Here is a 23049-nt window from a genome sequence, read left to right as displayed (position 1 = left end):
TGTAATAAATTATACAAAACTGCTCTTGCATGAATAGTTATCGATAAAAAAAATTAGAAATTTTAATTATGTACGACGAGCAAGGTTGTTTAAAACTGATTACGTCATCATCAAGCTTTTTGTTTCACCATCAATTGGCCACCGATTTATCCTACTTTCCAGTTAAGATATCGACAATCCAGTTAAGTTTCTCAGAACAATACAAATTCTACGTTCAGTAATAGTTAATACAAATGCGAATTCCACTCACCAGTGATTTGTTTTGTCATAGGCAGATATAACTGAACGCATATGGTCTACCTTAGGTTCGAGCGATTCTATCATTCTTGTATGAGCCTAGGATCTAGCTCGGATGCCTCAAATTAAATATCTTTGGGATCTTTGATTGATTATCCATATTAACAAGTCAGGTTATGATCGGATTTTTTAAATTATAATTTTCGGGTTCGGGTTTTACAATTTTTTTATTCTCGGGTTCGGATTTTTCAATTTTCAAATGTTCGGGTTCGGGTCTGGTTTTCAAATATTATAATTTTAGGCTCGGGTCGAGTTCGAGTTTATCAATATTCAAGCTCTCGGGTTCGGGTCGGGCTCGAGTTCCAAAAAATCTAAACCCGACCATCTCTAACGTCTAGCGGAATTCTTATCAGATTACTAATATCATCCAAGAGTTACGTCGCGTTGTTTTGATGACATCTCCGTTAAAATGTCAATTTTATTTCCATCATTTTAATTCTCATGTCACAAAGTTGACTTATCAGTACTAGTGCCCGCCGCTAGATCACATTGCACAGTGGCACCTCTCCATACAAAGTTTTTAGAAAATTATAAAAATTGGTTAATATGGCTAAAAATTGGGGTTTTAACTAATTTTGGGTCACTGAATCCATTTCTGCCGTCAGTTTTCGAAAATTCTCTTTTCGACTATTTTTATGATAACCCATTTGAAGGGGTTGGTCGTTAAAGCGTAAATATAATAATAGTAGCCAATCACATTTGAAGTTGGAAGGTACAAATAATTCGAATGAATTGAATTGAACAGAAATCCTCGACATCACTTGCTTCAGCGACATGTTAAAAATTCATTTTTTATCCAATTATTTTAAAATTTTGAGATATTTTTGTTTAAGCCAAGAGAAATTTTACTTGGCAGAATATAGATAAGGTTTTAATGACACAGCTCGTGAGCATCAAAATAAAAGAAATGAGGGATTCCATGAGAAACCGGCCGACCGCAAAGTTTGACCATTGGCGATTCGAACGAAACTTTGCGGTTGTATTCAGTAAACGAATCTCCATGATTTTCTCTGCCAATTACAATATTTTGATGCAAGAGCAATTTTACAAAAGGGCGTAGACGTTTCTACGTGCATTAATTTCAAACTTGTTTTGTTCGATTACCGTACTTTATACAGCAAGACTATGAGAACGAGTTACAGATAATTAATACTTCTGTACGAAAAAAATATGCACTAAAAAAAATTGTAATGGTTTTGGTGGTGCAGGTGGCAACAGGTAGAACGGAACCTCAAAGCAAAACGATAGAATAGCCAAGCTGTTACTTACCAAAGCCTTTCGCTTAACAACTCCGCTTATGCGCCATCGATTTCGAATTGTAATCGATGCGAAGTTGCATGTTAGTTTTCCCGGCTAGCGAAATCAGGGCGGGTTTACTAGAAGGAATTATTTCGTTCACCCAACGTACTCGGAACAAGTGCAAACAAATTCTAAACCGTTACTCAAGCGAGACTCAATAAATCGGGCTTCACTCACTGTAAGTCCTAACACTCACTGACTCATTTTGATAATTATATAATATGCATCGATATGTTTCAAACTATTTATAACGGTATTTTAATATAAAAAAGATCTGACCTGTTCTGTTGTTATGCGCATGCTGCCGGTCGACGACGACGACGAACTAGCGTTAGCACTTTAGGTTTCAAAATATTGTGTCACTTTTCAGAAAAATAAAAAAATTACATTAAAAATTTAAATTAAAAATAAAATTCTTTAATTTATTGTATTTTGTCAACAAAAATCTAAAGAGAAAACAAACATTTTGAATGTAATTGGATGATGGAAAACTTTTTCTAACAATAAGTTTATACATATATAAAATTTCATACTAATTGGCATACAAAACTGTAATTTTATTACAGAATATAATTCTAAGTATTATTTTAAATCAAAATACATTTAACAAAATTCTTCCAAAATGCGATAGTTGTCGAGATATTTGGAATTTTGCTACAACATAAACAATTTTTTTATTTATGCTCGTTACACCATCATAAAATGTCATCGATCTGATGTTTATCGTTCTAAAGACGCAAAAGAAACATTTTAAGTGTTTTTGGACCATGGAGAAGCTTTCAATAAAAAAGTTTTCCTAGCAACAACTTTTGACATATTTTTATAATTCATACTATTTGCAGTCTAAATTACAATACTGTAATAGGTCTTCTGATAAAAACCTATTGTTGTTGATGGAGAAACGTGAATAACTATTAAAAAGGTAGTAACAAAAAATAGGGTTGATAAAACAAAACTAAAAATATTTTGAGAATTAGAACATTCAAGAAAGTTTTTGTTATGAGCATTTTGATTTAAAATGGCGATTAGGAAATTTTTTGTTAAATGCATTTTGACTTAAAATAATAGTTAAGATTCTGTAACAAAATTACAGTTTTGTATTACATGTATAAAATTATTGTTAGAAAAACTTTTTTACCGATAAATTCTCCATCGTGTAATTACATTCAAAATGTTTTTTTTTCTCTTTTTTTGTTTGTGTTGACAAAATTAAAAAAAAAATGGGTTTTTTGAAATTTAAATTTCTAACGTAAATTTTTATTTTTGTGAAAAATTACATATTTTTTCAACGCATATTTTTTTGTACAGAAGTATTAATTCTCTGCAACTCGTTCTCAGATAGTTTTGCTGTATAAGATACCGTTATCTATTTCTTTTTTCGAAAATGCTACACGCCCCTTTTAAAAACTGCTCTTGAGTCAAAATAATCTTATTGACTGTGGAATATGTTTAGTCTTCCATGCCGGTGAAATGTGTAAAATTTCATGGGAATCCAAGATGGTCGTTCACGATTTTAAAAATTTGGCGGATCTTCGTGGAATTCCTAAAATGTTTTCGTATTTCATCATAAATACAATAATCACCTACGAAGAGATCTTTCAAATACGATACAGTGACCTTCGAATTAAGTCAGTCAAATTGTGCATTTGTTTATATTTTTTCTGTTTTAAAGGTCAATTAGCATAATTGAGTTATTGTAATAGTTACTAATATACCGATACACAACATCAAGATATTAGAGTCAGTCTCTACGCATCGCTCGATCGAGATAGAAGTGTTTTGTTTTCGGTCTGTTGGAAAAAGAACAGTGCAGTAATCCGCGTTCAAGGTTATTTTGCCATTCTCTGCCTCTTCGAGGTTTGGACTTTTATTCTTTTGTGCGTGTGTTAACCGTTAGGCCACATTCCTCAACCTTTTGTTCGTAAAGCGAGGATTGAACAATAACCAGCTATTTAAGCTGGACTGGTGCGTCGTGGGAAACGAGTATACAGATAAGTGAAATCTACCTTTTTGATACATTTACGGCTTTTTCCCGTCTGCGCGGGTGCTGACCCCGTGCATTGACGGTGTCGATGGCTTCCTCCCCGGATGGCCAAATGGAGATCGAGTCGACTCCTAAGGCTCTCCCCCGACCCAAACAATATCCAGAGCTCTCGATCGGTCCCTTTGTGGTCTTCTTTCGGCCCAAAACAAAATCGCTGAATCTATTACAGATTTCAAAAGACCTGACGGAACGGTTCACGGCTGTGACCGAAATAAAAAAGGTCCGCTCAGACAGGCTGAGGGTCGTGCTGACTAACTCAAAGCAGGCAAACGATATTGCTTGCTGCGAGCACTTTACGAAGGACTATCACGTGTATATTCCAGCTGTAAAAGTACAGTCTGAAGGCGTTGTCACCGATGACAGTTTGACATGCGAGGATCTGCTGCAGTACGGGGTTGGCCGTTTTAGAGACCGCATACTTCAGCCAGTGAAAATACTCGAGTGCAAGCGTTTGCACTCAGTAGTAGTTGCGGGGGATGGTTCAAAAACGTACCCCCAATCAAACTCTTATCGGTTGACCTTCGCTGGTACCGCTTTGCCAAATTACGTCCTCTTGCACAAGGTTCGTCTGCCTGTGCGTTTGTTTGTGCCGCGGGTCATGAATTGCACAAAGTGTAAACAATTGGGTCACACAGCCACCCATTGTAGCAATAAGGCCCGCTGTGGAAAATGCGGGGAGAATCATCTAGATGATTCGTGCAGTGAGAATGCTGAGAAGTGTCCTTACTGTGCAGAGAATCTGCATGATATCTCGGCATGTTCCGCGTACAAACTACGCGGGGATAAACTAAAACGTTCCCTTGCGGGACGATCCGAACGTTCTTTCGCAGAAATGCTAAAGAAAGCTACACCACCAACCTCAACAAACATCTATGCTCACTTGCCTCCTAACGAGGGCGAGGCTGATGACCCACAAGAGGGAACATCTACTAGGGCGCCTAGAAGTTATAGGAAGAGGAGGAATATTTCCTCTCCTAAAGTTCGTTGTAAAGGCCAGAAGGTATCCCTTGACGGGACTCCGAAAGTCACATCTATTGGAAGTGTTGCAACCAAACCGAAGCAATTAGCTCCTGGTCTCGGAGGATTAAACTCAGAGAAGGAGTTCCCAGCACTTCCCGGAACATCAAAAATCCCAAGTGTTCCTCTGTTTCAGTTCGAGAATAATCGCGGCACTGGAATTATCAAACTCTCGGACATTGTGGACTGGATAATAAAAACTTTCAATATAACTGATCCTATTAAAAGTCTTATGTTAGCTTTTCTCCCTACAGTGAGAACATTTTTGAAGCAGTTGACTGCTAAATGGCCCCTCCTCTCAGCGATTGTATCCTTCGATGGCTAACTCATCGAACGAGGTCACGGATTTGATCACTGTTCTACAGTGGAATTGCAGAAGTATCATCCCGAAAATCTATTCCTTCAAAATTTTAATAAATAATTTGAGTTGCGATGCATTTGCATTATGTGAAACTTGGTTAACTTCCGACATAGATCTCAACTTCCACGACTTTAATATTATTCGCCTGGATCGAGACACCCCCTATGGAGGAGTGCTTTTGGGGATCAAAAAGCGCTATTCCTTCTACAGAATTAACCTTCCCTCGATAACAGGTATTGAAGTTGTCGCTTGTCAAGTAACAACCAAAGGCAAAGATCTTTGCATAGCTTCCATATATATTCCCCCCAACACCGCGATTGGGCATCGCCGGCTACATGACATCATAGAATCCCTGCCTGCACCGCGACTAGTTTTAGGCGACTTTAACTCTCACGGTACGGAATGGGGTTGCCTTTATGATGATAACCGTTCCTCTTTAATTCACAATATTTGCGACAACTTCAACATGACAATTCTAAACACGGGTGAAATGACACGGATTCCTCCCCCACCTGCGCGCCCAAGCGCATTAGATTTATCCCTTTGCTCGACCTCGCTAAAGTTAGAATGCGCGTGGAAGGTAATCCCTGATCCCCACGGTAGCGACCATCTGCCGATCGTAGTCTCAATCAATAACGGCTCAAGGCCATTGGAAACAATCAATATTTCGTATGACCTCACACGAAATATCGATTGGAAGAGCTATGCTGCCGCGATATCCGACAACATCGAATCTACTCAAGAACTTCCTCCGGAGGAAGAGTACAGCTTTTTGGCTGGCTTGATTCTCGACAGCGCGAATGAAGCTCAGACTAAGCCAGTACCCGGCGCGAACATACAAAAACGTTCTCCCAATCCCTGGTGGGACAAAGAGTGCTCAGACGTGTACGCAGAGAAGGCCGCCGCGTTTAAGACCTTCCGGAACGACGGGTTACCCGCTAGTTTTCGACAGTACGCGACGTTAGACAAGCGAATGAAGAGTTTGATGAAAGCCAAAAAACGCGGTTATTGGCGCCGGTTCGTCGACGGATTAACGAGAGAAACATCGATGAGCACTCTTTGGGGAACAGCCCGACGTATGCGAAATCGAAACAGTACTAATGAGAACGTGGAATATTCAAACCGTTGGATATTCGATTTCGCCAAGAAGGTTTGTCCGGATTCCGCCCCGGCACAGAAGATCTACCGCGCCGCGTCCCGTCACGATAACGCGAACGAAACACCTTTTTCGATGGTGGAGTTCTCACTTGCTCTCTTGTCGTGTAACAATAAAGCTCCAGGGCCAGACAGAATCAAATTCAACTTGTTGAAGAATCTGCCAGACTCTGCCAAGAGACGCTTGTTGAACTTATTTAATAAGTTTCTTGAGGCTAACATTGTCCCACACGATTGGAGGCAAGTGAAGGTCATCGCCATCCAAAAACCAGGAAAACCAGCCTCCGATCACAATTCGTATCGACCGATCGCAATGCTGTCCTGTATCCGGAAGTTGTTCGAGAAAATGATCCTATTCCGCCTCGACAAATGGGTCGAAACAAATGGCTTACTGTCAGATACACAGTTTGGCTTTCGCAAAGGCAAAGGGACGAACGATTGTCTTGCGTTGCTCTCAACCGAAATTCAAATGGCCTATGCTAGTAAAGAGCAGATGGCATCAGTGTTCCTAGATATAAAGGGGGCTTTTGATTCAGTTTCGATCAACATTCTTTCAGAGAAGCTGCACCAGCATGGTCTTTCAGCGACTTTAAACAACTTTTTACTAAACTTGTTGTGGGAAAAGCACATGCATTTTTCGCATGGTGACTTATCGACATCACGATTTAGCTACATGGGCCTTCCCCAGGGCTCATGTCTAAGCCCCCTGTTATACAATTTCTACGTCAACGACATTGATGAATGTCTTGACAATTCCTGCACGTTAAGACAACTTGCAGACGATGGCGTGGTGTCTGTTACGGGACCCAAAGCTGTCGATCTACAAGGACCATTACAGAATACCTTGGACAATTTGTCTGCATGGGCTATTAAGCTGGGTATCGAATTCTCCACGGAGAAAACTGAGCTAGTTGTATTTTCTAGGAAGCGTGAACCAGCACAACTACAGCTTCTATTAATGGGTCAAACTATAGCTCAGGTCTTCACAGTAAAAAATCTAGGGGTCTGGTTCGACTCGAAAGGTACTTGGGGATGCCATATTCGGTATCTGAAACAGAAATGCCAACAAAGGATCAACTTTCTTCGTACAATAACCGGAACGTGGTGGGGTGCCCACCCAGGAGACCTAATTAGGTTGTATCAAACAACGATACTGTCGGTACTGGAATACGGATGCTTCTGCTTTCGATCCGCCGCGAACATACATTTCATCAAACTCGAAAGAATTCAGTATCGTTGTTTGCGTATCGCCTTAGGGTGCATGCAGTCGACCCATACGATGAGTCTCGAAGTCCTGTCGGGCGTTCTCCCGCTGAAAAATCGATTTTGGGAACTCTCATATCGATTGCTCATTCGATGCGATATCTTGAACCCGTTGGTGATTGAAAATTTCGAAAGGCTTGTTGAGCTCAATTCTCAGACCCGTTTTATGTCCCTGTACTTTGACTACATGGCGCAAAATATTAATCCTTCTTCTTACAATCCCAACCGTGTGCATTTCATAAATACTTCTGAATCTACTGTTTTCTTCGACACATCCATGAAAGATGAGATTAGTGGAATTCCGGACCACATACGCCCACAAGTGGTTCCAAATATTTTTTATAATAAATTCCGAGAAGTCGACTGTTCTAAGATGTTTTATACTGACGGATCAAACCTCGAAGGGTCCACTGGCTTCGGTATTTTCAATCAAAAGTTCACCGCCTCCTACAAACTCAGTGACCCTGCTTCAGTTTACGCCGCAGAACTAGCTGCTATTCAGTATACCCTTGGAGTCATTGACACATTACCCGCAGACCATTACTTCATCGTCTCGGATAGTCTGAGTTCTATTGACGCTATTCGCTCGATGAAACATGGAAAGCATTCCTCGTATTTTTTGGGGAAAATACGGGAGCTACTGAGTGCTTTATCTGACAAATCTTTCCAGATTACCTTGGTGTGGGTCCCTTCTCATTGCTCCATTCCGGGCAATGAGAAGGCGGACTCCTTAGCTAAGGTGGGTGCCATTGAAGGTGACGTTTTTGAAAGACCAATTTGCTTCCACGAATTTTTCAGTATTACTCATCAGAGAACCCTCGAAAGTTGGCAAACCTCGTGGAGCAACGGGGAGCTAGGAAGGTGGCTACATTCGATAGTCCCTAAGGTATCGACGAAACCTTGGTTCAAGGGGATGGATGTGGGTCGTGACTTCATTCGTGTGATGTCCCGACTCATGGCGAACCATTACACGCTGGATGCACATCTCCGACGTATTGGGCTCGTGGAGAGTGGTATCTGCGCTTGTGGCGACGGTTATCACGATATAGAGCACATAGTCTGGGCGTGCACCGAGTACAGTTTCGCCAGGTCTCGGCTTATGGACACCCTCCGGGCCCGAGGAAGACCACCCAACGTCCCGGTTCGAGATGTGTTGGCAAGCCGCGATGTCCTCTATATGTCCCTTATATACACCTTCATAAAAACCATCAATATCCAACTTTAACTGCCCCTTTTTCCTTATCATTCTCAGAAACGCTCTCTTCCACCTGTACCATACACCCACGATGGTTTGATGCGACTCCAAGGCGACACAAAACATCCCTGTCAAATGAGCCAACAAACACGGGACCTAAAGCACGAACATCACACGCACAACTCGAAATGTAGCCGATCAACATCTGAGCCGCACTACGAAATCGTCTGGAGAAACCCCTGCCATCTTAAGAACGACCACCCGGCGTCCCAGTACATGATTCTTCCTGATGAAGGCCACCCTGATTCTGTAATCCATCCGTTGATCTCCCGAAGTCTGAAACTGAAATAATGTTCTCCCCCTGCCATGTTTGTCCACCCTACTTCCCCTGACTCTTATACACAGAAGTAACACCCCTCCCCCCCCCCCCTCAAATATCTTCATGAAGCATTTAGCTCTTCTTGCCTTTTCTAGTTTTAACTATTATATTATATGATCTCGTTGAAAATGCCCAACTCTACTACCACATAAAATAACTCTAATTAATGTCTCCGAATCTTTACAAAATTTAATCACGCCCTCTAATTATTTCTACTTTTAAGATAGCCGTATAAATTTTCCCCCTTAGTTAAACATTATTTGCTCCAATAATCTCATTGCTAAAAATGTCAAACCATATTGCCATAGAAACTAAATGACCCCCTAATCTTACGAAAATTATATTACCCCCTTGTATATGTATAGCTAATCAATATGTAATCCCCTAGTTTTAAGTAATTTAAAATGTAAAACAAAACAAAATTGGCACCTTTAAGCTAACGCAAACCTGCCTTATCAAATAAACGAATTGGAAAAAAAAAAAAAAAAGATATTAGTGCAATAATATCATCCAGTGTATTGTAATACATCAATCCGGAATGGATCCTACCGTGACGAATAGTGCTGCATTATTGACAATAGTAGCACAGTCTGAAGCTGCTAGAAGGATCCGAACAGGGTTTTCAAATTACGAAGCTCCGACAACCAACCACTTGTGATGAGAAAAACAGACGAAATTGCCAGACCAAATGTCATCATCCTTTAACCACTTCACACATTCACCTCCTCGCCCAGACGGAGAATAGCAACCATGAAAGAATAGGACTATCTAACAGTACCCAACGGCATTGCTAGTTTTTGTTTTGTTCAGTATCAGTAGCTGGCGGAAATGGCAAACGGCGCCCGGAAAATGCCGCGCTCAAAAGTTCTAAGTGGGTGGTGGGTGATGAAACTACACCAACACCAATGCATTCGAATGAACCGACTTCGCCCCCGAATCGGATGAAATGGTTTTCGGCATGAACATCGGTCCGAATGTTTTGTGAGATAGTTTTCACCGTCCTCGAAGGCTCAGTGGCTTTAGGAAAGCAAACAGTTTTACCGGCCTTCATTCGGTAGTCAGTGTTAGGTCGAACAGGTTCTGATTGTTCGTTTGCGGAACTATAGCTTGTCGGTCGTCTCGTGTAACAATTAGATACAGTGTGTTGTTTTCCATTCTGGAAAAGCACAGGGTGGGTAAAGTGGTAGCCGGCCAAGGCTGAAAGGGAATCACGTTATTGCGGAACCATCACCGCTAGGACGCTGTCGTGGATTGTGCCTTGTGTGGGTGGCTTTCGGACGTGTGGTGAAAGTACCGCCGAGCATGACGGGAACGAATATCGATTTTTCCAACCATGAGCCAAATGTATGGAGGCGAAGCAGGATAGGACATGTCTGTGTGTTCGTTCGTTGGTAGCGGAAATAAACGAGAGAGATTTACGGTGTGACCTGTGATGTGCTAACGTATCAATCAATCAACGATAGAGCATAACAGTGCAAGTGGAACAAACAAGATTATCGCCGATCAGCAATTGAAATCAATTAAAAATAATATTCGGATTTTTAAGCAGAGTGTTTAACGGGAGCAGTACTCCTGTTATTCAAGAATTAGTGTGGTACGATCGAGTCTTGCGAGGATTCGACTCAATCTATCTTGGCCTAGGTCACGTAGCGTTCGTCATACAGTAAAATTATGTGTTGAGATTCCCATCATGATGTGGTGTAATATCAGTGTCATGTTGACATTTGACCAGGATTATAGAATCATAAAAATCTAATTTTGCTAGTATTAGGTAAAACATTTTTCACCATGTTTTAAAGATCGTTAATGTGACAGTTGAGTTATATATCACTCGTCTCATAAATAATCTGTATATCAATAATTTACAGCGAAGCCTGTGGAAGCAAAAGGCGAAAATTTGGATACAGTGCCAAAATTCGATCAAAACCGGGAGCTCACCAGAAATTATGCATATTCCAGTACAGTAAAAATTTGAGAGTGGAAGAACCGCTAATAATTAAAAATATTTTACCGTTCCATATACCGAACTTGAAAGATTTTTAAAGTATATCATCCAGATAGTACATCGCTGCACGTATTCTAATTTGTTTCTAGATTTTTCGAAGGATATTTTTATTTGTTTTGCTTTCGTTATTGATACTATTCCATTAAATTCCCTTGGTCAATTAGATATTCGAGTTTTCATCCATCCTAGAGAAAAACTTAAGGATGGTGACAAAAAAATTGGTTGAAGGTTTCTTCACATTCAACCGAAGCGCTTCATTATTTTTGTTTGTAACCGCAACCGAATTTGACACGGAAAGATTTTTTTCACAAAAACCTCCTACGATATTCACTGCACAAGGTGAAACACATGCTCTCCCAACAAATTGTTTGCTGGGCAGTTATTTGGAGATACATACTCGTATCGGCCAAGAACATGAAGACATCCATGGTCACATGCCAATATTGTCTATATACATGTTTAAATTTTCTATTCAAATAGAAGTTCCCGAAAACTACTTTTCTATATTTACTAATAGACGAACGATTGTAAAGCGGTAGTGCGAGTGGAGCGACCGTTCTAAAAACGTATAGAGAAACTGACCAACAGAGAACTAACTTTTTAGTGGTTATTTTTAGCGGGATTAAAAAATCTACAAATTGGACCATTGCCATCAATGTACGTCCTCCGTGTCTACGTACTATTCGTATACACGGTGAATGCCATAATGCCGGACGGACATTCCGGGTACTCGTTATTTGTTTTTATATCATACTTTCATGTTTGGCGTTGGTTCGTTTTTCCTCAACGTTGCGTTTTAATTGTAAATAGAAAACACAAAATTAGTTCGATATATAGTACTTATGAGGTTTTCGTTACTTAGTATGCACCTGTTCAATTTTTTTTGACTCGAACATTATGCAAAAGGTAAACAAAAAACCCGCAAATGCCTTGACATATACAGTCGTTCACATTAAACCGTGTATTGGCTTGGGTAAAGGAAGGAATATGCAAGTTCAAATAATAATTCAGAACACATGCGTTATTTGGCGCTGCACCAAGCTGCTCCAAACTTAATCCATTCAATAATCCCTGTTTCGATCGCATAATGTGGCATAATGTTTCATTTTCCAGGTGTTCCTTCGATAAACCATTTTATTTGTATTCAATTTGTAAGGGCTGCAGATATTTGAGGACATTTGGTTATATGCCAAAACCCCTCAAGCGACAACAGAAACCAATTCAATTTGCTATTCCTGTGAATGAATCGATAAAAGAATGAGTAAGTGCAACCGCTGCACTAGCGGATTAGGTCATGAAGCAATATTTAGATTACGGGCGATTGAGTTATAATTAGCATGATTTTTTTGGAATCAATGCGTTCATCTTTTTGAAGAAATAGGAAAATGTAGGAATGCTATTGGCGTTTTTGCCTTTCTCATAAAGAAAGGATATGCAATTACTCTGAAAACTGACTTTTTAACCGAGGCCCGGAGGGCCGACTCTCATATACCATTCGACTCAGTTCGTCAAAATTGACAAATGTCTGTATGTGTGTGTATGTCTGTATGTGTGTGTGTGTTTTCAAATCTCACTCACTTTTCTCAGAGATGGCTGAACCGAATCGCTCAATTTTCAAATTTCAAATGAAAGGTATAAGGCTCCCATAAGCTGCTATTGAATTTTTTGTCGATCGGACTTCCGGTTCCGGAGTTACGGGTTGAAGAGTGCGGTCACCCAGCAAATTCCCATATAAAATGGTAACACCATGATGTCCAAATTGTGTAATACATATCAAAAAGGGTGCAAAATAACTCGGATTTACGGGTCTAGATCACTAATGATCATTCTAAACAGTTTTGGCCACATTGGCCACCTATGACGGTTCTTGGTGCCACCAGGTACTTTCCAAGTTCGTAAGTTAATCTCACGCCGTTTTCTCAGGGAATTCTTGATCGATTTTTATAAACTTGATTTCAAATTAAAGGTACAATACTCCCATGGACTGTTATTGAATTTCATTCGTATCTGACATTTGGTTCCGGAGTTACAGGTTGTTTATTGCGACCACATAGGAATTTCCCATATAAACCGGTACAAACGTAATACTTCTATTTGCAAGTCTAGATATCATCATTTCTATTTACAACACTAGATCACTGATGGCCAATCAAAGATGCTTTGAATATAATGTCCACTATCGACAGTTCCGGAATTTTCGGGTTCTGGACCTATTCCAGAATTAGTCACATCGATTACTCAGTGATGACTGAACCGATTTTCATAACCCAAATCTCAAATGGTGGGTATAATATGAGGCTGGGTGTTGCATACTCCATCAGCCCCCTCTCAGCTTCACCTCACACCATCTCTTTCTACATCAACCCCCCCCCCTCCCTCCCCTTTGACTTACATTATCTTCATCCGCCATATACATTTTTAAAGAATTTCGTCCCATAGCCATATATTATAAGTGAATTTGGAGTCGCTCAGCTCAAATTTGATATCGAAAAGATCAGATCAATTCATCTTATAGTGATAAATTGATTTTATCACACATTTTATGACATAAGTTTTACCAATAGTTGGTAATGAATACGAATGAGAACATAAATAAACTATTGTATCGATTTTGTTGGCTATTTTCGGCAAATTTGAGACTAAGAGAAACGAAAGCAATGAAATTGAAAGACGGATAGATATTCTAGAACGAATCAGTTATAAACTTAGAACGGAAAACTAGGACTAGGCAGGCTCATATGGACATGATCGAAAGGAAATGTGAAGAATTATTTGCCTTCTATTAAGTAGGAGTTGGGCCTTGCACCCAAGTCTACCGCATGGTCTATGGTAGAACATAACTCATCATCATGTTTTACCGCCGGCGTCGACTATCAGAGATAGTTCTTCATCAGCCTTTAACTTCGCAAATTCTGTAGCATAAGCAATCAAGTTAACTAGCAGCATTTTCATAATAACTTGCATCAACTTTAAACAATTCTAATACAGTGAAGATCCGTTTTTAACAGCCCTTTGGTGAGTTTTAGGCTGTTTAAACGGGGATATTGACAAAATTGGGACATATATTTTTCTTTCTTTTTAACAAACCAAAGCTCTTAAAATATTTTTCTTTAGTCCCTAGATATAGCTTCATAACCCTTTCCGATAAATTTCGCTTAATAGGGTCAGACAGCGCAAAATTTAAAATGAAATTAAAATTTGGATTTTTTAATATTAAGGATCTCTAAGATAAGAAAAATATGCTCAAGAAAAAATTTACTCGAATTCGACTTGGTTCGTCTGCTAGAGCTCATCAAACTACCAACTATCAATTTTCATATGAGGCTGACAAAATCGTGGGCTGATAAAAGCGGGTCTTCACTATAATCTATCAATCGTACAATGTAATGGTTTAACAACATGACAACAATGTTCCATAAATACCTTCTCGTCTCATTGCGACTGTACTCTCCGCAAAATATATCTTTGTCACACACGTCCATAGCAAACTAGTCCATTGTTCAAATTTTCTTTCAAATTGATAGAGAAAGGCCCAACTGTACCGCTAAGTGGATTAAAACAGGTTTTTTTCAAGGCTTCACTTAACATTCTTTCACACAAGATATCTAATTAACATTGTCCTTTACACAATTTGGTATGGGCCAAATCATTATTAGGTAAATGCGGGTTGCGGGCATAGTGTAATTGGTAAATAGATTGCGTTTTACGCAGGTCACCTTGGTTCGATTCCCAACCCCGCACATAGGGTTAGAAATTTTTCCAAAGAGATTTTTCTAACTCGAAATATGAGTCGAATGACTCTATGGTTAAAACCTCTTAATCAAACCAAAAAAACAATTGATACTATCTGGAATCAGGAAACAGAATCAGAATATATTGGCTCAAATGGCAAGTTCCCGGTAGTCTGGGATTTGTGCTTTGCCGTATCTTTTCATCATTTCCTGAACGGAAGGAAAGGAGAAGGAGCAGGGAGGAAGCAAAATTGAAAGGTTGAGAAAAATAACAACACAAAAACAAACTGCACGTAAATTAAGCACGCAATTAGTTCAAATCGCCTGCGAGTAAGTCTAAAACTAACACAGTGTCGTCTATGTTAGAACGGCCGAAAACTCGAAATCGCAATTGCGTTACTACTGGACAGTTGCATGTTACATGATACGAGGTTTCGTAGTCGGATTCGCAAAAGATCGCATGAAAATGACTCAGCGCGCTGAATAGTTGCCACGTGATAATTGAGTTTGCAGTGGCCGGTTAAAGCCCTGGTCAGCATGCCGCAGTGGAGTTAGGAAAACTGTAGCAGATTTTTCGAAATCACTGGGCACGATTGTTCAAGCTTGTTGTTGTCAAACATTTTTCCGATGCAAACTCCAGTAATTAGTATTTGGTGATAGTCGATAAACCCGTCGTTGTTTCGAAATCCAAGCTTATTGAGTTTTCTCAATAAGACGTTGGCAACCAGAAATTCTTTCAGAGTAAAGCGTTATGTCTAACACCTCCTCTCTCCCAGACTTTGCAAAAGTTGGGCGGTTTCCAACATTCAGAATATGAAGAATTGTACAACTTGTGCACTCCATCAGTTCAAAGCCTCTCAGATTGATATCTGAGCCGCCCCAAATGATGTGATGAGCATTTGTATCACTCCCAATAATAAGCGAAACACTATTTCTGCTACAATATGATACAACGCTTACAATACAATATCAGAAGGTCATGACTGGTTATGCATCAATATAAATACAATACATACTTTTTGACAGTGAGGGTAACTGTAACAGCACAGATATCGCGAATTGTGAGCTCCGATATGAGGGATGCGTCAATAGCCTTATTTGCGCTAATGCTCGCACGAGGCAGTTCACGTGAATTAGTCATGCCTGTATTATTGTAAGCAATGAAGTCATTGTTAAGTAACTTTCCAATATAGAGGATTTCATTATGGAAATACGGTTCTTGAACCAATGCTATGGTACCTTCAACTTCCTGCATAAGTCGAGATAATTTTATAGTTGCTGTACGTTTATGCTGGAGATAGACTTGTGCTGTAATAACCATTGTAGATAGAAAACATTTCATTGCCAACATATAGCACAACAATTAGACGACACCGAGCAAGTTGGGATGTTAACGGATGTAGCGACCAAATCAGGTTTAAATGGGGCGCGATCCTATTTAGATTCCAACAGTTTGCGAAGAGAATAACGGTCCACTGTGTAGGATCCTCCAGCCATTAAGTTCAGCACAGAGTTACACCTCAACTTACATCTTAACTTCTACGATATGGGTCCAGGAACCCAGTTGCTCAATCCTTGGCCGGATGCCTCATCATCGCTGCTGTGCTATCTTATGACATGCGCCATTTAGCACATTTTGAGAAAAACTATTTTTAAAGTTTGAGATTGAATATCTTAAAGCTTAGGTATAAACAATTAAAATAAGACAATTGATGCTTCTATCCATTCCGTATTCATCTCTCAAATATTACGAAAATCGGTTGACTACGTTGCGAATTTTTACAATAAATGTAAACAAAAGTCGCACTCACACGTGTTATAGGTGTGTATTGATGACAAAATTTGTAAGGCGTATCACAATCGTGCATGGAAAATTTTCCATAGAAAAAACATCAATTATTACCTTTTTTCCATATCTTTGGCTTCAGTTAGTCTATAAATAATCGGTGAGATGCATTTTGAAGAAAATGAGTCAGGGAATCTAGAAAAATAGTTATTTTTGGTTACAGTGTTACCAAATATGCTATATTTTCAATTTAAAACTTAAACTGCACTTTTTTCAAAATTTCTTGTATTTTTGTTTTGAAAATGATTATGCCATTGTGTTTCTCAGATAATTTTACACATAAAAACAGATTATACCTTAAGATAACCTGAGCCGATCCTCAGAGACAGTCATTTGAAGGAAAAAAATAAAAATTTCTCAGCACGTTTCTCGCTATATCTCAGTAACCAAGCAGTATGTCGAAATTCTGAGAACGCAACTTGGAAGAGATTTTTTAGACAAGTGATGTTGCATATCTAACTCAGCTTACCCCATAATGGCGTTTGTGATAAATAGCACTTCTTGGCAGGTTCGTCTGTACACATCGAGATTTGATAATCGAAACCTAACAAAACTTCACCGAACTACCATCAATCGAAAGTCTCACTAAACTTCCAACAAAAATCCGGTAAAATGGCGTTTAGAGCGAACATTCCGCTGCGTAATTCAGCATACTGGGGAGTTCGACCGGCGCTTCCCAGGCTCCTTTCGCCGTTGAGAATATTTTAAAACCCCTCAACAATTTCAACCATAGCACGGGTCGCATGACACCATTAAATTGGAGTTCTCCTTTTGGTGGTTTTTTATCGCCGGAACAGGTGGTCCGTAGTGTAAAAACAACCACTGCAACAAATTAACCGGCTTATCTAGGCTTCTCGGAAGAGGAATCTGACATTGAAAGACAGCTTTCATAAATGGCTCCACACTTTTGACCAGATTCTGAGATAACGCCGTCGCTATCCACTGCCTTTGCGGGTACGTATAGCAGAAATTACTTCCTAAAACGCTACCTTCGAATGTTTGGTTCTATTACTGTGGTTGTTTCCTGGACAGTTTAGGTTTTGTTCTGATTCTTTTTCAGAAACTGGAGATACACTGGTTTGTATAAATTACACCAACTAAAAGCTGATGATTTCAGGAGCTTAGTCGCGATTTTCGTAATTTCTCATCACGTTAATGTGATATTTTAGTCATGAGATGATTTATGTTCATGATTGCACGAACTTCGTAATTTCTATCCACGTTAGCGTGATGTTTTAGTTACGATTAATGTGATTCATGTGAGTCATGTTCATGATATTAGCTGTTTTATCATGATATTCGTAATTTCTCGTTGCCTTATCGTGGTATTATTTACTAGGATAAACGCGACTATATGAACGGGATTTTAAAAGTGTGACTTGCGGGATTTGTGGCACCATAATGTATTTTTGGTGCTCAGCACAGTTTTCATTTTCTATCCAGACATAACTCTGAACCTTATCAAATGAAAGACGATGTTTGAAGTCCTAATAGTTTTCTTGCATATTGCTCGTACCTATTACTGGTTGCTAGCAGCTGGACATAACTATATGATATTTCATGAAAAAGTGCAAGAAACAAAGGTGATCCCACAATTAATTTTCCAAATTTTGTTTGCAAAATTGCATGAAATTGAAAATTATTAGATATCTTCTAAATATCAGAACCACGCAAGATAGATCGTAAAGCATGCACTAGCAATCACGAATATTTAAATAATATTTAATGATTTTGTGAACTACTTCACGAGCACGAGTGGTCGATTGCGACAATCACTCTAGGAATCTTGAACCAGTTCACGTATCCATGAATAATATTTTATGAATTTGTGACCTAATTTTCGGGCAAGCATAGTCCGTCGGGATTATTATAGGGGAAGATGGGGTAAAACGCACCCCCTAAGGAAATATGATCATAACTCAGCTATAGAACATCAATCGGGAGAATTTAATTAATGATATCGTTTTGCCAACATTTTCCTCTGTAATCACAGTCATAATGCTTTGCAAAATAATCAAGAACATGAAAAATATTCGATTCTTCAAAATCGTTAAAAATTGCCTTTTGAAAAATAAGCAGGGCAAAACGCACCTGTTCGGGGGTAAAATGCACCACAACAACGGGGCATAATGCGCTACAACAATGGGGCATAATGCACCGCAACAACGGGGCAGAATGCTCGGTGAACAAGCAAGCAGTTTTGTTTTCTAGCGAGATTTTACAAAAGCGTGCCATTAAATAGCCTTAGGTTATGCAATTAGTAGGTTTTCAGAACAATTTTTTTGTTTTCGATTAAAAAATTAGCCAAATCAAAGAAGAGGGCATTTTGCCCCGGATGGAGCAGAGATATAAATTTAGCAAAAAGTGAATTATTTAGTAGATTTTTCATATATAGTGCGACAGAATAATGAACAAAGGTATAAATAGAACTGGAATGCACTGATATAATAACACAAATTGCATTTATAAGAGCTGAAAATCCTTGTTGCACGAGCCACGATAATGACATGAGAAGAGCACGATATTGTCTTTTGTTTATTTCTCGAGCTGCTATTGATGTACGTTCATGAAACTTTGACAAAGTATGTTTACTTTGGCGGACTTCTGACTGGTGTTACCCTTTTCTATAAATTTTCAGCAGTTTTCGATATAAGCAAGGGGTGCATTTTGCCTCGGGGGTGCGTTTTACCCCATCTTCCCCTACTACCACTGCGACCATTATTTAGATATATTGTTATAATTGGAAAATCATGAATTATTTCACGATGATTGAAAGGATTCATGACTAATGTTCCGGGTTTCGTGAAGTAGTTCACAAACCACGAAACCAGATCATGCTCAAGATGTAGTAATTAATTAATCAGTTCACGTCGTATAGTTACAAATACAGCAAATAAACCGACAATCATAAGTCATTAAGTGACTTTACGCTTATCCTGACATACCGTAAACCCGGGTGATTCGTATTTAATGACAGAATATCCTGACTCCTGCGTGTAGAAGACAAAAGGTTAAGTCGCCGGGAAACTCTAAGCTTGCTCATATGACGCTATTCCACGCTGTTCTAAACTTTCTTCCTTCAACTCCTTGCTCTTCCTTGAGTACTATGGCTCCTTATAATGAAAAATATTTCACACCTTCCAGTACCTTGCTAATTAAATGTCGTTACAACATAAGAAAGGAAAAATTCTGTCACTCTTGGTCGTTAATAAAAAAAGGAATAAAATTACTGCATTAAAAGTGTGTACACTAAACTACGAAACACACGAAACAATCATGTTTCAAGTCAAATATGACGAATATTTCTTGCTCAACCCAGAAAAGATGTAATACGTACAAGCATTTTAACAAGCCTGCAAATGCATTGTTTAACAAATGTCGAAAGTCTAAATATCGCATGCTTCACATCCAACCATCCGAAATGGCGAATGTCACCGGTATCGTTGTCGACATGATGATATCTTGTCCTTCCAGGTCAAAGCTCTCCCACGACTGTAGTCGTGGGTGGATGTGTGTGTGTGTGTGTGGGCGGGATGCTGAACACTGGAGTGAGTGGGAAATTTATGCTTTTATTTCCTTCCAAGGACACTTTTCGTTCCTGTTTACTTTGTAGTTTGTGATGATACGAGTAGGAACAGACCGGGTTGGGAAGATAATGGTGTGTATTCAGCATCGACGGAAAGGCTTGGCGCGGTTACCCGAACTGAAGAAAATAATAAAAATGTAACCAAATGTTGCTTTCGTAACGTATTGTGTTTCAAACAGGTACGATTAATAACTTGTGTAATAATAGAACATAAGAAGGGGAAATGACTTTGATAGTGTTTTGTTGTAACCATGTGATCGGGTGCTGGTCTACTAGTTTGAGGAAAAAATTGTGGCCCAGATATTTTTCGGCTATAAAACCTTTTGTCAGTTGCAGCGATGAGTGCTATCCGACCTTGAAGCAATGAAATTGCGAAGAAAAGTTTTACAATATATAAAGCAGAAGAAAAAAAATGAAGTGGTGAGAAATATATGCTAATGTTTCCTATTCTCCGTGTTCTTAGCAGATAATTAGAACTATGCTGTACAAGTGAAAATCAATATTGAAATATAAGTGAATAAAAGTGGAAACATGCTGAATATCGGAAAAATAAGAATTAAGTGCTAAAGAACATAGTCTAAAGGTGAAACAATTTCCATTAACAACTTAGGGATTGAAAAGTTACAGGTAAGTTTCGTATCTTTGTCATCGATATCATCAATCATTTTCACCCCCTGATAATTGCGGAAAATATTACACGGTTCGAGCGTGCTTCCCGTTAAAGGGTATGACGTCAGAATCGGATCACAAGTTGTTTCGATATCTCGCTATCTGCCGTAAGTGTTACCACCCTCTTCTGGAGAATAGACGACCAGAAGAACCTAAAGACCGTCAACAATGCAAACGGCCCAGCCCTGTCTCAGCTGCCTTTAGCAGAGGTATCTTGAGATTGTTCGTGAAGTGCCATTATTCTTTTTTTTTCATATAACAAAAGCACGTAATAATGGATGCTTTGCATGACATCGTACTATTAGAGTTAGTTACCGAATACCGGATGTTTTGAAATGTTTTGATGTGCTAGAATAGAGCTGTTTTATTGTCTTAAAGCCTAAGACATAAGAATGGCATATTCTAAATTATAAAGAAGTGAGAATCTGGTCAATGATGAAACCTACAGTTATTTTTACGTAATTCAAATAAATTATCATCATTGTTAACGTAGCATTTTGGGGATCATTTCAAGCAAAGACTTTTAATTGCCGAATAATGACAATATGCACAAAAATTTCTCAATAACACAACCATATTCACAGATTTTCTGTTGGTGTTCTGTTTCACCCGTTGAGGTGCCTAAATTGTTCATTTTTTAAATATGCTTTAAATAAACGCAACAAACTATCACATCAATAAAAGTTTCCGACTATATTTTATAAGAAGACTACGTTCGATTTTATTTTTTTTATGCTATATAATCATATTTGTTACGAAAAATGGTACGCGTATACCGCCAAGAAAAATAATCCTATCAATGAAATTCTCATACTCTTTCTATTCGTAAAAAATGAGCATTTCAAAATTCTGATTGATACTTGTTTCGCTTTCCATTACAGTGAAAACCGTGACATTGGAGCACAGAAACCGTCCCGCGGCAGCTAGTACGTGGTACGCAACGGATCTATCACCACTTCCACAATCACAGCGGAAACGTTCATCACCCCGCAATCGGATACCGACCGATCGACGTCGGTTCCCGCGCTACAGTAGTACCCGTGGCAATGGCCACTAAGGTGGATGGCCCCGGTGGTCCCCGGAATAATGGACACGAGATGGCTCCACTGAACACACGGGCCCGAGGGGATGGTACGCATGGTGTTACCATTATGCTTTCCCCTCCGGATCGGAGTTCGATTGGATCGCGGGAGGGAGCTGGTCTCCCGGATGGAGATCCCGATCGGGCTGCCTGGTCGGGAAAGATGCAATTTTTCCTCAGTATTATCGGATACTCCGTCGGGTTGGGTAACATCTGGCGGTTTCCGTATCTGTGCCAGCAGAATGGAGGAGGTAAGCGGAATATGTGCGTTTGGTTTGTATAATTAAGTTGAGATTCCGATTTACAACTCTGAACTTATGGGGAGATATAATACCCATGCAATTCACTTAGCCTCGATGAGCATCCATTAGACAAACCAATTCAGTTCTCCTAAATGGAATCAAATACTTGGGAAGGGTATTCTCGAACACACATCAACATATGTATTTTGGACCAGTGCCAGATAATGCTTTTCCTGGTAGTATCACATCACAGGGAAGTGGCAGTCCTTTTGGCAGCCCATTTATTTTAGCTTACATATCTATCTTCTGGAGTCCACCCTCATCAATTTTCCACATTTTCGTCTGTCTATCGAAGATGGAATTTTCCATCAAAACAAACCAGCAATTTGACCTGACTCGACGGCTCAGCGTAATCGACGAAAAATTGGACATAAGCCAAATACGAAAAAAAAACTCAGCACAAATGTATCTAGAAATCGATTTCCGAGTAACACACGATGAAAATTAAGGCGACAGAGCGGATTTTTCCAGTGCTATAGCAACAGCACACGTGGGTGTCTCGCAAATGGACACAGAACCTTATTTACGCACCAGGTTTGCAATGGCGAATAACTGTTTTCTTATTTATTTCTTCCAACAATCTGAAGCAAGAAGACAGTTTCCACTAGATGAGAGTTTGCTGTCCATGATGCAAAAAATTGGCATGACATATTCCTAGAACATTAGTAAGTAATTATGGTAAATTGGTAATATATTAGCTTGAAACTAAGAAAAATATAGTTCTGAGTTTAAAGCAGCACTAGACGACAGTTTCACATATTACGAGTGCTCTAGCGTTTTCAATGCGTCTTTAGTTTCTTCTTTCAACCTGGATCTATA

The 23049-nt window shown here is 39.3% G+C and overlaps 1 protein-coding gene across 14 annotated transcripts in view; it reads left to right on the top strand.

Annotated features, from left to right (window-relative positions):
* The window catches only part of LOC131692737 (sodium-dependent neutral amino acid transporter B(0)AT3), a 95491-nt gene that overhangs the window by 9195 nt on the left and 63247 nt on the right, over window positions 1-23049 (top strand). For 7 of the 14 annotated variants that reach the window (XM_058979962.1, XM_058979969.1, XM_058979958.1 and 4 more), the window contains exons 2-3: window positions 20642-20805; window positions 21729-22179. In XM_058979962.1, the coding sequence (XP_058835945.1) occupies window positions 21894-22179 (286 nt within the window). In that variant the 5' untranslated portion in view covers window positions 20642-20805; window positions 21729-21893. Of the gene's footprint in view, window positions 1-10038; window positions 10182-10764; window positions 10782-20176; window positions 20358-20641; window positions 20806-21728; window positions 22180-23049 lie in introns of those variants that run through there. The other 7 variants (XM_058979964.1, XM_058979960.1, XM_058979965.1 and 4 more) reach the window with 6 other exon arrangements.

Source organism: Topomyia yanbarensis, chromosome 3, assembly GCF_030247195.1.
Source record: "Topomyia yanbarensis strain Yona2022 chromosome 3, ASM3024719v1, whole genome shotgun sequence".
Taxonomy (NCBI): domain Eukaryota; kingdom Metazoa; phylum Arthropoda; class Insecta; order Diptera; family Culicidae; genus Topomyia; species Topomyia yanbarensis.
The sequence above is the reverse complement of the archived record's forward strand: the minus strand, read 5'-3'. Positions and strand labels throughout refer to the sequence as shown.